At 43.6% G+C, this 16,744-nt stretch overlaps 1 protein-coding gene across 3 annotated transcripts in view; it reads right to left on the bottom strand.

The window, feature by feature from the left end:
• Window positions 1-14,686, bottom strand: part of grm1b (glutamate receptor, metabotropic 1b) — a 35,559-nt gene extending 20,873 nt beyond the window's left edge. For 2 of the 3 annotated variants that reach the window (XM_018734036.2, XM_018734051.2), the window contains exons 1-3: window positions 14,302-14,686; window positions 12,020-12,871; window positions 8,661-8,910 (exon numbers count right to left, since the gene is read on the bottom strand). In XM_018734036.2, the coding sequence (XP_018589552.2) occupies window positions 8,661-8,910; window positions 12,020-12,740 (971 nt within the window). In that variant the 5' untranslated portion in view covers window positions 12,741-12,871; window positions 14,302-14,686. Of the gene's footprint in view, window positions 1-8,660; window positions 8,911-12,019; window positions 12,872-13,717; window positions 13,939-14,301 lie in introns of all 3 variants that reach the window. The other variant, XM_018734044.2, reaches the window with a different exon arrangement.
• Between the last annotated feature and the right edge of the window lie 2,058 nt (window positions 14,687-16,744).

Here is a 16,744-nt window from a genome sequence, read left to right as displayed (position 1 = left end):
AATATTTATAAGCAGCTGAGCACAAAACATAGTAAGCTGCTATATAATAATGGTTAATACATGTCCCTGTGTAAATGTCTTTGTATCAGTGTCAATTACAGCTGCACAGGACCTTCAAGGCTCATTTTAACAAAATGTATCTGTTGAGCACAATGAAAAATGCAATGGAAAAAGGATAAAACTGAAACAAAAAGATGTAATTTAAGAGAAACGAGCAAAGTACAGAATGCGGCGCTCGGGGGATCTGGTGCTCTTCGGCGAAGCGAAGGTCAGATTGGCAGAACGCCGAATGACAACGGAAAGAGACAGTTTCACCGGCGCCGTCACCGCGGGCGTGTGGGACGGGCGCGGAGATCCACCGCCAGGCCGAGCCTCCGAGGCAGCCGGGGACGAAATGGCTTGGTTTTATTTATTTATTTGGAGGCGCCCAGCTGATCCCGATGGACGAGAGCGGTCCGCCGTTCGGCGTGCGCACACAAAGGCCAAAAACAAAGCCCTGCGTTGGTTTATTTATTTATTCTGATGTACCTTTGTTCTCTCGCGTCGACGGCCCACCCCCCCCGCTTCGGAAGCTTCAATTTGCATGAGAGCGGCCGGTCGTATTTTGAAACGCAAATGTCCCCCCTTGAGGTCGTGTGGCCACGAGCGACCGGGCGAATCGCAGCAAACTGACGCAGCCGGGCCTCAAAGCACTGGAACGGGCGGGCGACGTAAATCCCCTGTATTCGGGTCGAATCAATATTCTATTAGATTTGCTCTTCATCTCATAAACGAGAGAAACTTAGACAGCCTCAAAAATGACAACAACGGAATGCGGCGACCGACTAGGTTTTGAACTCGCCGATCCGGGCCAAACCCGGCCGACATTAAAATACGAATAAACAGATTTGCCGCTCTGAAGAAAATCCATCTTGAACCAAATGCCATGTTTATGTGTAGCCTGGGGGAGGGTGTAGCTCTGGTTCACAGCAGTGCTCCTAAAAGGCATTTCATTGATATTTCATGATACAGTATATGCATTAACTGCCTAACTGTACCAATTAAACCATATTTATTTTAAAAAAAGGTTTAAATTTGCACAAAAAAATGTATAAAAAGAAGTTAGCGAAGTGAGAAAGAAATATAATTTGAAATAAATGTATTTAAAAACGGATAGGGGTTGCAGTGGCGCAGCGGGTTTGGCCGCTAACTGCTGCGTGGGGGGTCTAGGGTTCGAACCCTGTTTGGGGTCCCTTGCGACGGACTGGCATCCCGTCTGGGGTGTTTCCTCTCCCACCTCGGGCTTGTGTCCTGTGTTGCCGGGTTAGTCTCCGGCTCGCCGTGACCCTGCTTGGGACAAGTGGTTATAGATGCTGGTGGGTTGGTTTGTATTTAAAAATTTATAGTGTGTGAGTGACAGAGAGAGAGAGAGTGTGTTCCACTGATGCATGGATGAGTGACCCAGTGTAAGTGGTGTATCTAGCAGTGTAAATTACCCTGGTGAATAAGGTGTGTGCTGGTAACACTACATAGAGTTCAGTGGAAGTCGCTTTGGAGAAAAGAGTGCTAAATAAATAAATGCAAATGTAAATAGATGCAAAAAAGTATTCAGAGTTTAAAACAATTGAAATATTGTTTTATAATAGAGACACTGAAACACTTCATTGAAGCGCACAGCGTGTCTGTGTCTGCAGAATGACATTTGCTCCAGCGGTTTGCGTTCGGGAAAGGCAGCTTTCAACCTAAGAGGTGAATGTTTGCTTTTAAAAATAAGCCATGAAGGAAAGAGGAGGGCCTTGGGGCAGGGGGCTGTTCCATTGTCAGAAGTAATTAAAGAGAATATCGCTGACAGCGTGGCGTAGAGAAGTTCCTTCATAGAAGACAGCATGACTAAAAGGAGAGGTCTTCACCCCTACGCTGCCCTCACATTAATATCGCACTGTAAATGAGGCAGACCTCAGAGTCCTCAGTCAACCACCTTATTCATGTTAAAATCTGTAATATTATTACCCTTCTTAGCCAAGGAAAAAGAACAACTGGGCAGACTTTTACCACTTTGTATTTTAAAGAACCAACTTACTTTATGTGTTTTCCTCAAGGACATTCAAGCATTTCCTAGGACTTGAACCAGCACCCTTTAGGCTGAAAACCAACCAATGTCAACAACCACTTGTCCCAAGCGGGGGGTCACGGCGAGCCGGAGTCTAACCTGGCAACACAGGGCACAGGGATGAAGGGGGAGGGGACATACCCAGGACGGGACGCCAGTCCATCGCAAGGGACCCCAAACAAGGCTCGAACCCCAGACGCCACACAGCGGGCACTGGCTAAACACGCCTTGCCACCACCCCCCTTTTAGACTAAAAACCCATGCCCTTAACCTCAATACCATCAGTTGAGAGAGATTCAAGTCTGAGTTTTCACCACAAATTACAGCATGTCAGGTTCTGAAATACGGTATTATCTTCAACGATAACCCGGAAATTAAATATATGCTATTGCACTTTTCGGCGATAGCGTTCTGAAAAATCATAGAGCAGTTTAAATAATGTCATTTGGAAAATGGAACATTTGCTCGTATCCACAGAGGGGCTGAAACAAGAATGTTGCCATAGCAATACTTTAAAACGCTAAGACAATAATACTTTCTGTCATTACTCCGCTGCGTCCGAAAACAAAACAAATGGCGAAAAGCTGACGTTCAAAGCTTGCACAGAAAAAATCTGGCTCAGTAACTTAGCTCCACGATCTTGGTTTTGTAGAACTGTCAGAAATACCCCGGAGGTATTAGTGTTAGTTAATATTGCATCCATAATCTTTCAGATGTCAAATTTTGTTTGTTGACTCAGGCCACCTGGTCCCCCAAAGGCGACTCCCCCCCGTTGTATTACCTAATACATGATCCAGTGAGACCAGCGCGCACATGTACGAGCACCGTTCCATATAGAGTCCCTCGGACTCTTTTTCCTAGACCTAGAAACCAGCTTAGGCAGGCCGATGCGCTCTTCACCGTCCGCGGGGACCGTAGTGGCCGCAATACAGTAAAAAAAGCTCATCTGCCTTAGAAGAAGATGCATCGCCAGCAGCGTTCGTAAAGATGGATCATTTGTTTGCTTTTCTGTGCTCGTAGAAAATCTATGCCCGAGTTTTGCATTCGACCGAGGAGAGAAGTTTTAAAGGATTTTACATCCCTGCTCACAACCGCGCAGGGGCTGCGTGCATGTCTGCGCAGAGGAGAAAAACAAAGAGTTGAGAATTGATCGAATATGTCCTGGTCTATACTGCAGTATGTTTTACTCTATGCCAGTTTTTTGTGGAGTCTTTGCAAATATGTCACCAGTCCATGGATATATCACTCTCTCTCTCTCTCTCACTCACTCACTCACTCACTCACACCCTCTACAGGACACTTTTCCATCGCACTCTATGGATATATTACTTGTATTTGAAATATTTCCATATACTGTGAATACGTGCATTGGGAGATGCTTTTCTCCAAAGCAGCGCAGAACACAAAAGCGCATCCAAAAAACACAGAAGCCTTAAATTACTACACACAATTATTGAAACCCAGCTTGTTAGATACGATATTTTCTAGCATATGTATCAAGACACTAAGCACATTGTCCTTCTATTCAGGACAGTTTAAGCCTTCAGACTTTGGCAGGGATGTGATCCTGTGACAGAAGCAATGGATAGCATACGGTACATGCGTTGTATTATTCATAGAGCAGCGTCGCTCGGAGCTTCCGCCACACTTAGCGCAAACGCTTTCCCACGGGACTTTCCGAATAAGGCTTGGTCTAAATTCTAAGTAACTATGGGTAACTGCACTCATAATAATTCAAGCTGCCAGATGAGCGGACTCCTTCGGCAGATCATTTCAGCGATACCAGTCTTTGTTCACGTTGGGCCTTCGTGCTGCAAATCACTGCCGATGAAAAACTGAAGCGAGGAGAGAGCAAATCCCGAGCTCCCCGGGGGAGAACACTTAAACCGACCTCCGGTGGCCTCCTCTCGGTAACCACACGTCACTGAATCGGAACCCTCGAGCCCCTCTCCAGTAACCTGTCTGATCTTCCAAGAACGGGTGACATTTATTGTAAATTTATTATAAACTACAGATTTAGACCGTGCCTTTCTCTAAGACGACTTTCAGCGTTTCACGTGCTACACTAAGCTATTTACAGGTATGCACCCACGCACGTTCACACCCTACAGGCAATTCAAAGTCACCGGTTCATTTGAAATAGGCGTCTTCGGACTGCGAGAGGAAACCAGAGCGCCCAGAGGAAACCCACGAGAGCACAGAGAGCGCACGCAACCTCTGCGTGGACTGAGCCAAGTTCGAAGCCACGGTCCAGGAGCTGTGCCACCCACTGTGCCACCCTATAATATGTCATAAGAGCTGTTTATTTTCTCTTATCCTGTCATAACTGTACTGACAAAATCAAGACATCGGTACAACTGGTTTAATTTGGGGCTTGTGAAAGGCACGCAAACCGTCCTGTGCGTTACCTGTGTACCTCAGTCTCCCGCTTCACACGACACCACCATTCTTTTAACTGCAGTGTCGCCCGTTCCCAGTCTGTAACGGTGCCTTGGGGAAGAAGAGCAGCAACGCATACGTTGACTCACATAACTGACATGAATCCATTACTGTCAATTGGTATGTAAAAATAATTCATAAATCCGACCACGGAAGAACACGCAGGCCTTCCGCGCTTTTCTTTCATTTCCACGTCAGTAACCCATGCTGTGCACCCCAGGAACGTCTCGCCAAATTTCGAGCGCAACTGGGGAAGGAAATCTTCGACGACGTGCACTTTTGTCGAGCGTTCATTTCCACCGTACTGACGGGGCGCGCGTCAAATCTGTATTCCGCTGGTACAATCATAAATAGTTATTGCAATAGAAGAAAACCGCTGCCCGTAATCCTCGCATCAGCACGGCATCGGCTGTCCGCCTCGATCCCGACATCAAAGGTGGGACGGGGAGGACACCTGTGATTTGTCACAAGGCCGTTGCTGAGACGAGGTGCCCGGTGCGCCGCGGACGGTGTCGCGATGGTGGCACATTGCGTTAGCGAGGCGAATAACGAGCGAACCCCCCCACACAACCTAAACGACAGACCAACAAAGGGAAAACATAGACAAAGCAAATCTTCAGCGTTTTCAAAAACAATTTCTTGGCAAACACCCTAGAATCTTTGCTGTAGTATTAAAATTAAAAAAAAATCATTCTAATCACACACAGACTGTCTTTGGCATCATTCACCCCTCAGTATAAACTACTTAAAAACCTTCTATTCTCACTCCTTTCCATGCCCTGGATGTCGATCTGGAATATTTTCGAATATGTTCTTGTTCCAATACGACATGACCGTATGAAGTTAATGAACGTGGGTTTATCCCGGAGTAGCATTCAGGTGATACCTCTGCTGCGCTCAGGAACCGGTAGAAATGACTGAACCGGTATGGCATCAGGTGACGTGCCCATCGGCATGAACGGGGTACCCGAGCAGAAAGGGACCAGTTGTCATGCAGTTGCTAGGCAGCGAGGTCACACATGCGCAGCCTCCTCCCTCGCACAACCAGCCCCGCGTCTGGACGACAACATCTGCTCTTAACAGGCAGTAACGCAAACCAGGTTTCCTCGTCCCTTGCCGGCCGACCGGGTGTCACCCAGCACAGCGGCGCACCGCGCTGTCCGAAATGTACGAGGAAGCAGCGATAGTCTTACGAATAAAGACTCCATGCATTTCCTTAAATTAAAATCTTCATGATGTTTCTTTCCCCCCTTTTTCAGATTTATAAATACAAGGAATATATATAGTGTATTCTAATAAAAGTACGTAATACTAAAGTCTCATTTAGAAATTCAGAAAACATGCGTGCAATATTTCAGTGATGTTTCAGTTCTTAAAGATCAAGCTCCCTAGAACTATATTCCTCTGCTTTTCACGTAATGTTACCTGCAAGAATGACAGGTGTTTACTCAGCTCCACCAGAGGGATGTGCTTAGAGTACAGGTCAAGTATGAGCACATTTGTAGAAGCAAGTTACATTTATTTATTTATCAGACACTTTTCTCCAAAGCGACTTCCAATGAACTCTATGTAGTGTTATGAGCCCGCACCCCTTATTCACCGTGGTGACTTACACTGCTAGATACACTACTTATAATGAGTCACTCATCCATACATCAGTGGAACACACACACTCCCTCTGTCACTCACACACTATTGAGTGAACAGCATGTCTTTGGACTGTGGGAGGAAACCAGAGCACCTGGAGGAAACCCAAATAGACACGAGGAGAAGATGCAAACTCCACACAGGGTGAGCGGGGATCAAACCCACATCCTCTCACATCACCCATGTGCTGTGAGACAGCAGCACTACTCGCTGTGCCACCGTAAAATTTCAGTCATTCATTTAAAATGAAACATTTAGTTACCATTTGGATATGTCTTCCTAGCTGTTAAATTTATTAATTTATTCACTACTCTATCTGCTGCCCCAATTCCTCTCCTGCAGCACTTCCCAGAGATGTAGGGCACTTGTGCGTTGCTTTGCTTTCACTCTTCTCTCTAGTTCCTACCATACAGGTGTTGCCCTGCTTGCCCAGGTGTATTCACACCTTTCACAGGTACTGTGTAGTTTACTTTTATAGCGATATAAGTTGGTCAGGCCAGTTTTATCGCTGCACATTCCAAGTTTGAACGTAGCAGGTCTCCAAAAAAAGCCTGCGGTACCCAAGATTCAGGGCACCTACATGTCTGTGAACCTTTAATGTGGTCTGAATCTAAATAGATGGTGGACAGTGGGACCGAATGATTGTTCACACCGAGTGACATTTCGAGTTGAAATTCAGCTGTTATTTCCTGGTTCCGCTAATGTGAGAAATATGCAGTATCGCTACTGTGTAAATTTACTGTCATTCCTGTCATGTTACATCATCTGCATTGTGCATTTTTTCTTGTTTATGATTTATTATTCATATTTATTCAAGATTTTTCTCCTTCTGAAGGAATATTGAAAGAAAAATTATTGAATCAGACTTATGTGTAATAACTCATCATTCAGTCATTAATTAATGTTTTCACATGCAAATAATGCATATAATGTATTTATTACACTAATGTTAATGTACTTACTGATTTACTTATTCTTCTTAATTTAGTCAATTTAATTTCTAAGTATACTGTCTCATTTTCAAACCACACAGGGATTGTACTCTAAATTGTTTTCTACAAAAATATTGTTGTATGCTTTAATTCTCACATGAACATTTTCTTACTGAGTAAAGCAATCAAATACTTCTGTTCAACTGGCAAAAAATTACCTTATTAAAGACAGTGAAACAAACTTATTTAAGAAAGCTTTGTGGCACTGCTGTGTCATGATACAAAATAAAACCAGTAATAAGCAGAAACAGAACTGGCATCACTAGAGCGAATTACATAAACAGAAAAATATAGAATGTATACATAAAATGAGCAGAAACCAGCTTTCAAGCACACAGTTTAAATTGGTATAAATATCAAATAGGAAAATAAAATTTCAAATAATTATTGCTTGGGAATTTGCCTGGTCCTTCATAGAAGTCCAAATATTCCATTTCTGTTGCTATAGAGACAAGTATGTTAGGCAACTATTTGATGTGTGTGTGTGTGTGTGTGTGTGTGTGTGTGTGTGTGTGTGTGTGCGTGCTGATTTGTTCTGCAGAGCCTACAAAACGTTGCAGGTTTTCAGATGTTTCAGCTGCAAAATTTTAAATTATATGCAGATAGATTTTTGAGACATCCAGTAATTGGGTTGAAAATTAATTGCATAATACCCATGAGTGGATAAAAATACCTGCACTGGAACCTAGATTTCAGTTTAACAACTTTAATAAGCTTTCTTCCAAAAGAGGTTGGTTGTGTCACGCAGAGGTTAGTGCCAATAATTTAAAAGGGCATCCAGGCTTCTGAGCAGCTTTTACACTGCATTTGAAGTCATGGCAAGTCTCAGGTTTTATTTATTTGCACATGTGATATCAAAGGAGGTCCCATGTAAAGGCCTTTCCAAACATGCGTATATGGTGACCCAGATGAAGAGCCAGCCTTGTCTCCGATCCATCCATTCACAACTGACACATCGACGAATTCCACGTTCAAAATCATGTTTCCCTGCACTGTTGCACTTCAAACTGTGCATTAACCAAGTCCCCTGCCTCCTAACGTGGCTGTCTCCTTGGGGACATCTGCTAAGACAGACTGCCATATTTCCCTCCAGATAAACATTGTCTCAGCTCACTCCCATTATCCTTTGCAAAACCCTCAATTCACATGTTTAGGCTTTTGTGCATGTAAAATTGTTCCTCATTAACACTTAATAAGGACAACAAGGCAAAAGGAAAATCCTACATATTTATAGAATTGCACACAAATATAATTCCATATAAAATGAATATGAAAACAGTCTGAAAAAGCATTTTCTATGTACATGCTTACATACAATAAGTCTACATGTATACCTTTGTTTCCGAGATTAAGATTTTAATTATTCATGGAGATTTCCTTAAAAGATAATGAGTTCAGGCAATGAAATAAATCAGCTGGCTCAACCAGTTAAGAGAACACCTCATGTGTGCAAAAACCTGGAGAGCGGATGGCTCAGCTGTAAAACATCTCACCTGCCAATGAGTAGAAATTCGCCGGCCACCCCCAACCGCCTCATGGCCATGAGAAGGCCACGCACGGTCATGCCCTCACAGAAGCATACGACGACGCGGGCCTTGGGAAGCCGTTCACGCAGCTTCCGGAGCAGCCGGTCAAAGTGCTTCTCGCCGGCATTGCTGTAGATCTTGTCCGAGTGGGCGATGCAGAGCCCCTCCTGAGAGGCTAGCTCCTTGAAAGCCTCCATCCCGCTCTCTCCATAGTTTCCTGGAAGCATGCAAAGAATGTAAAACAAATGTGTATGTTGGCTGTACAAAACATGCACTGGAATGTTAGCAAGTGAACTGGTCCAAGATTAGTGCCGAGAGGTACCCCTGTGGGAGTGCAGATGCTCAGCAACAATATCACACCTTTTACCACCAAGGAAGCCTTCCATTTCACTGTGAGTTCTACTGAGGTAGAAACAATGTCATAAACCTTCCCAGTCAGCCCTACAAAGTCCCTATGGGATTCAGGCTGAATGATTTTGAAGGGCTACTGACAAAAAAAGAATGCTCTTTGAACATCGTGTGTCCTGTTAAGTGTGACGCCGTCATGCCGAGAGACACCTTTCCCCGGCAGGAATCAGGTGCAGCCCCCTGGGATGCTGAGGATTAGTCAGTGCGGAAAACAGAAAGAGTCCCATCAGCCCTTTGGAAGGAAGCGAGCGCAGCAAGGTTGCACCAGGTGAGCATGCCGCCAAAACTAGGTTTCTATTTTTCAGATGTAGCCATTCTCTCCTGTGTCATTTTCGGTTGCCGGGCCATGCCCTCGCTTTACCTCGATGGGGGTGCTTTGGGGCACAGCAAGTTCGGTGGAAGCACTTGGCCGCTTGGTGCTCTGATCCACTTCCTGCCCCTTAGCCTTTGTACAGTGACGCAACTGTAACATCTCTCGGTCAAATTCCCGTCTGATTTTTCTTCTCTACTCTCTTCAGTGCTCACAAACCGCATAGAAGCCTGCGCAGTTTGTCTGCTTTCCTGTTCAAATCAAATATTAATCAAACAGTAGCATGTCTTGTTCCCAAGGGTGTGGCTCTGACCGTTTCCAAGGTGAACCTTGGTGCAGCAAGTGGTAGGAAACAAACTAGGTTTGCTTGAGACTTTCACGTCTGCAGCTATGTCTCCTTCTCTCAATGTAATGCATAAATCGTACTTTTGCTGAGATGTATGTCGCTTTGGACAAAAGCGTCTGCTAAATGAATAAATGTAAATGTTTCCTTTCACTGAGCAGACCTGTCCATCTTTTTCAGGCCTAACCCAGCCTCTGCAACAGTTTCCAACATCACATTAGAATTTCGTAAGTGAAAGTTTTCTTAAATCATAATCTAACTCTTTTATGGCCATGACAGCTTGGGACAACCCACTACTGTCTACCCACTTAAGGAACTGAAAGGGTAGCTGATAATGTTATGGTTAGAGCTGCTGGGTTTTGACCCTAAAGTTGTAGGTTTAAGTCCCACCTTATTGTTGTAGTACCCTTGAACAAGGTGCTTATCCTAATCATGCCATTACATTTATTTAGCAGACACTTTTCTCCCAAGTGACTTCCAATGAACTCTATGTAGTGTTATGAGCCCACACACCTTATTCACCACAGTGATTTACACTGCTAGATACACTACTTACACTGGGTCACTCATCCATACATCAGTGGAACACACACTCTCTTTCTGTCACTCACACACTATGGGAACCTGAAGAGCATGTCTTTGGACTGTGGGAGGAAACCAAAGCACCCGGAGGAAACCCACACAGACATGGGGAGAACATGCAAACTCCACACAGACTGAACAGGGATTGAACCCACATCCTCTTGCACCACCCAGGTGCTGTGAGACAGCAGCGCTACTTGCTGTGCCACCCCCCCCACTGAAATTACCCAGCTGCATAAATGAGTAAATAATAAGTAGCTTAACAGTTTAAGTTCCTTTGGAGAAAAGTGTCAGATAAATAAATACAGGTATTATATAAAACAGCTACTATTGTTTGAAGAATTATAAACTGAAGGTCCCTGGTTCTAGGAGGGAACCTCCTCTAGTAAATAAAATGTGCTGTTCAGTAAAAGAAAATACCTCAGTTATGTACCCTGGTGTTCCTGCTTCATGACTAACTGTCTTACAATAGAAAACAAAACACCATCTTGAGATATTAAACATTGTATGATTTTCCACTTTGCAGTAGCTACATTTTAGGAAACAGAACTGTGTCCAAAAAAAAATACTCAAAGCTGGCAAGAACAATTTTTTTTGGAATTTTCCCATTGCACTAACATAAATTGGGCTTAGGGAAGGTTTTATCAAAACATATATCGGTAAAATAATTCTTAAAGACATTCCAAGTATTAAATGTGTATTAAAACATATTTTAAAAAAATATGTCCTTATTAACTATATTACTAAAGTAAACATACCATCTATCATTGAAAACTGTTACTATTTCATGATAAAAAAAAGCACAAATGGGGCAGTTTTATGCTCAAAAAAGAGCGTTAGATTGTAATATATTTTTAAGGGCCTTAAAGTGGAATGTGCATTTGGCATTACAATTTACAGGCTCTTACTAGAACTCCAACATTACAACGCGAAAATGAAGATAGAGAAAGGAAAGCATCTGTGCCAACATGATAATTCACTTCAGCCAAAGAGGTTTACACAATAACCAAGACCAGAAGCCTCGGGAAGAGAATTCTTCCTCAGTAACGCATAAGAGTTTTGGTTCCTCGCTACTTCATGTTCAAACATCAGAGGATCGTCAACTGAGCTAAATGCCAAGTTTAGCCCTGTCTAAGTTTTGAAAGGCTCCAGGCGCACAAAATATTTGAGATCAACAATGGAGTCTACAAACCACATTAGCCCTCCAAGCTATGATACAGAAATCAAAGGTTTTGGTTTTGAAGTTTACGGAACGTGATGAATCATGTACAAAAAGAAAAGAAAATAAAAAATCGCTATGAACAAGTGGTTAGCATGGCCCAAATGTACACTTCGTCTTTTAGCTGATGCTTCTCTCCAAAGCAGCTTACAAAGTTAAGTTTGTATACAAAGCAACATGCAGTTATTTACACAGCTTGGTAATTTTTACTGTTTCACTTGAGAATAAGTACCTTGTTTAGAGGCGAGACAGATTTAGCAGGGATTTAAACCCTTGTCCTTTGATTGCAAGGTTGCAACCCTACCATCATGAAAATTAGTTAATATCTTAAATTTGTGCTGCATCATGGGGTTCAGTATTTTTCCTAAATATCACCACATTGTTGTGGCAGTCAGAATAAGCATAAACAGGATCAGCAGGCGCCCTACTTAAGGAAAGGCTTATTAAACAAAGCAGTGTCTTACCCTCGGTGTGCACTGCAGACACATAGGTCCAGTTGTAGCGCTTGACTATGTCCAGCAAGGCCCTGGCTTGCAGGGTGTCAGATGGAACCACCCTTAAAAAGTACTTGAAAAGGGTTTTGTCACTCAGATCGATGCTGGTGGCAGAGTAGGCAATCTGGGGGATGTTGAAGAGCTGTAGTAGGTTCTGGACCTGGATGGCCACTGAGCTAGAGCCAGGCCCGATGACACCGGCAATAGGCTTCTTGGTTGCCGGCGGTTGGCTGGATGGTGTCCCATCGATGCACCACTTGGAGCCATCCCTTTCATCCCGTATGGAGATGAGCGAGTCCCTGATGAATTCGATGCTCTGCTCCAGGGCCACAGATGAGTGCCAGCAGGAGTCGCGGATCTCGCAGCCCAGGCTGATGTTAGGCAGCAGGAAGGGATCCGCATTGATGACGTCCAAGGTGTGGAACATGGCCTCCACCCGTTGAATGCCGTACTGCTCCCTCACCTCACCGCATTTACGTTCGGCCACTTTCTCGGCAGACGGCTGGTGGTGGACCGAGAATAGCGCCCCAATTATTACATCCCCGTCCATCCGAGCCACAGATCTTGATGCGGCCCTGGGCACCACTGACCTCTCAAACAAGTTACTTGGAAGAACAAAGCCGCCAAATAGGACAACTTGGAAAAGCAGGGCACCAACAAAAGTCATTGTGAAACAAGCCATATTCCACATCACGTCAGCTGTTTCACATCCATTGGACACCTGACGTGGGGCTGTGAAAGTCTCCCGGTATATCCAGATTTGACAATGTAAGCATTATCAGCAGACTAATCTTCTCAAACCGGTCTTCACCACCAGAGCACCTATTGAGAAAAACAAAATTTATCCATTAATCTCCATATAACATGCATATTAAATACATGTTTCTGACTATTTATAATCTTTTCTGCTTGCAGTTGAGTTCCTGTGCCTGGGGTTTTCGAATGATCAAGTCAAAGTCAAGACCTCAAGCCCAGTGAGATGTTGAGATGGGATCTTATGAGGGCTGTCCATAAATAAATGTCCTCAAACATGAATGAGCTGAAGTGATTTTGTTAGGAGGAGGGAGGCAGAATTCCTCCACTGTGATGTAAAATGCTTATAAACTAATGCAGAATATTATTATTTGACATTCTTGCTGCGGAAGGGGGTCTTCAGTCTGTTGAATTGTGGTGTGTGCTCATTTCTCACACATTGCTTCTGCATGTTTCCGTATTTTTGGCTGAATAATGACAGAGTGAAATCTAATATAATTTATTTGTTGGTTGTGGTTGTCTACTGTTCGGACTTGGAGGGGACTAGATTGGGATCAGTTATGCCCTCGCGTGTAAAACCACATATTTGAAAATGTTTTCAAATTTTCACACGTGGCTTCTGCATGTTGCCTGATTTTTGACTGAACAAATAAGGACAAAGTGCGGGTTGTGATGTCTTATTTGTCACCTGAGGTTAGGCGTCTACTGTTGAGACTTGGGGAGGACTAGATGTGGGTTAGTTATGTCCTATTATGAAAAACCCCTACACTGAAAGGGGGTGCTCTTTCTTTTTCACATAGCTACACGGTGTTCCGATTTTGCTGATATGCAGAGGCTCTCTGCGGACAGATACGATGAGTGTGTAACAGTGAAGTTATTTCAGTTTCAGAACGCTGGACAGCGCTACGCATTTACCTTTTCGGGGGGGACGGACGCGCAGCCCGCCGTCTTTACAACTAATCGCAGGTAGACGGTCGCGTTCTGCCTTTACGCATGTCATATGTCCATGTCACCTCAGTCATACATCAATCCGTATGCTCATTTTTCACGTCTCGTGCATTCGCCACTGACTGAAAGCGGTGTAACGCGCTGCGCAGCCATGCAGGAGATGCGCTGAGAAAACCGTGAACGTAGAACTGGAACAAAAAAAAAAAAAAAAAAAAAAAAAGAACGTGATACATGACATGAACCGCCAAGCAACAAATGACACCAGAACCTGGAAATGACATTATCGTGTGCCGAGACTAAACAATCACGCAGCTTTGTCATTTTTTTTTTTTTCCCTCTGTTTCTCAGCGTGAGAAACATTGGAGCATCTCCTCATGATCCCTACTCCACAGTAGTGCTTCGTATGTCATCTCTGTAGATTTTTTTTTTTTTTTTTTTTTTTTTTTTTTTACATGGTTTGACATGGAGAGCGCTCACCATTCGTGGACCCCGAAGGCTCGATGGGATGGAACTGAAGGTGCGATGTGTGAGATGACGCTGGAATATCCTACCTGCTCGGAGGCACCGGAGACGCGCCGGTGGGTGAGGAGCGATGAGCCGTGGGAACTTGGTCATGCCCGACTCCCTGAGACCATCCTCTCCTTCTGAGGCAGCGCGATCCTCGGCTCTCCTACTTGTTTCCACGGCTCAAGTTGAGGGCTCCTTGGTCCCCCCCGCCCCAGTCTGAGCGATAGTGCCCCCTCTCTCCACCAGTCATGCAGTGCAGCGCGAAAGCGGGGCGCTCCATCCGCAGTGACCCCGATACGCGCTCAGGACGCTCCAGCGCACCGCGCGCTGCTTCGCTTCTGCTGCGCTTTCCCGTGGAGCGGGGCGAGCGCATCCCAGCCCAGAAACTTGCATCACGTCGTCGTTTTCTCAGCAAAACTTCATGTGCCCGTCGCCTAGGAGCAAACAGCTCCTAATGTCAACTTGTTTCCATATAAAAAAAAAAAAACGTTGGGTTCCTGGAGCGAGTGATTCGCTTTCTCCAAATTTCATCATTTCTTATGCTGGGCAGCGGCTGGTGTCAACTGGTACATAATAATAAATATGCATTGGTTTCTATCTATCAATCTATCTATCTAAATGAAATTCAGAGAAAAATATGCATTTTTATACATTAATTGGCCAGCAGGTAGTATACTGATCCCAGCAAATCAAAGGTTACTTGTTCAGCTCCCAGTCCTGCTTAGTGCCCTTTATCCAGGTACTTACCGGGAGCTGATAGAATAAAAATTCCCCAGTTGTTTAAACTTGTAAATCAGTGTAAAATTTCTATAGCATTTTAAGAGAATTTGGACAGTCAATAGCTAAATAAATGAGCTGTTCTCTTCTGATGACATACATTATCACACACAGATGTGTCAGACAGTGATTGGAACTGCAGTGAAACCTGCCTCTCCGATGAACGCCGGTTCCCTTTGTAATTGAGATAACCTTGAGTTGGTGCTATTTTCATCGAGAAGTTCAGGTTTATACCCTATAAACTGACCCAATTTTGACACCCCAAATGCTTCTCCAGTCTCTGTTCTAGTTATTACCACTATATCTTTATGCTTTCATAAGTAGGACTCCTTGACATTCTATCTGGACGTAGAGGGTAAATGACTGAATTAATTGATTAATTAAATTAATTAATTGAACAATGCTCGATCACCACAGGAATCTGATTAATCATGGCTTCCAAAATAAAGGAGGGGAAATTAATTAGTTTCTGATTCAACTGAAACAGGCAGAATTCTCAGAAAATAGAGAGAACTATTAATCTTGCAGGCGGGGACCTCTCAGGCATCACAGGGGGATGACATGTAATATATCAGGGTGAAGATGGTCTTCTCTGAGACCACACAGACTGATGATGCATCCTCTGTTACAAGGACGCACTGACATAACAAACAGACATACGTGATGTAGATTATTTTCAAACAAAATCTGGTCAACAATGTGCATTTGCATTCTGTTTTGATTTTAAATTCAAATGCATTGCTTCTCATTTTAAGATACAGAAACTGTCCCAGTTGTGTGAAGCTACTTAAAGACACTTCACCTCAGAATCAAAATTATTCAAATTCATGTGCAAATTAATTCATGCTTTGCATTTTGCCAACACTGATTAAAGTGTGTTTCCTTCCATAGTCCAAAGATATGTATTTCAGGTGAACTGGTGCTTCTGAATTGCCCGTAGCATGTGTGTATGAGTGTGTTTCTGCCCTGCAATGGAGTGGTGCCCTGTCCAGGGTGTACCCTGCCTTTCTGGGATAGGATTTGGACAATCATGATCCTATATTTGACAAGTGATTATTGATAATGAATGAATGAATGAATGAATTAATGAATGAATGAATGAAGCTAGGGCAATATATTTCCACATGAAATAAGATTCTTTTCCCTACCTATCCTGTTCTTTGGTATAGCAATATAGCTTTATGTTTTGATTAATAAGAAGAAATCAATAAGAATGGCTTGTGATTTCAAACTTACAGGAGTCCCATCTACGGCCAGTTAGATGACATTTTTGTATGTGAGATAATAAAAACAGTCTTTAGGAAATTCCATGCAAAACAAGAGAATGAGAATGTCAAGATGAATGATTACAACAAAAAGCAATGTGGGCAAAATGATAAAAATGACAGAGCCTCATCCCTTATCCTGGACGCCGTGATGTCGGCCGCTTTCCTGTGGCTTTCATATCACTTTGTGCGAGGGAAGCGCTGCTCTCCCTCTGTGATTCATAACTTCTCACAACTCATTCCCAGTCCATCCCAGACATGGTCACTGGGAAATATTAGTTCCCTACAAGCGATTGAGAAAACTGGCAATCATTAATGTAGAATACATACAAGGATGAGGAAGACATTGAGATATGAACTTAATACATGACAACCTACCGGCATTAGCGCTATTACTTGATCACGGATGTTCATTCAGCTCAATGATATGAGAAAAAAAGAGCAT

The sequence above is a fragment of the Scleropages formosus genome, chromosome 15 (assembly GCF_900964775.1).
Source record: "Scleropages formosus chromosome 15, fSclFor1.1, whole genome shotgun sequence".
Taxonomy (NCBI): domain Eukaryota; kingdom Metazoa; phylum Chordata; class Actinopteri; order Osteoglossiformes; family Osteoglossidae; genus Scleropages; species Scleropages formosus.
Note: the sequence above shows the minus strand (reverse complement) of the source record. Positions and strands in the feature narration are given on the sequence as shown.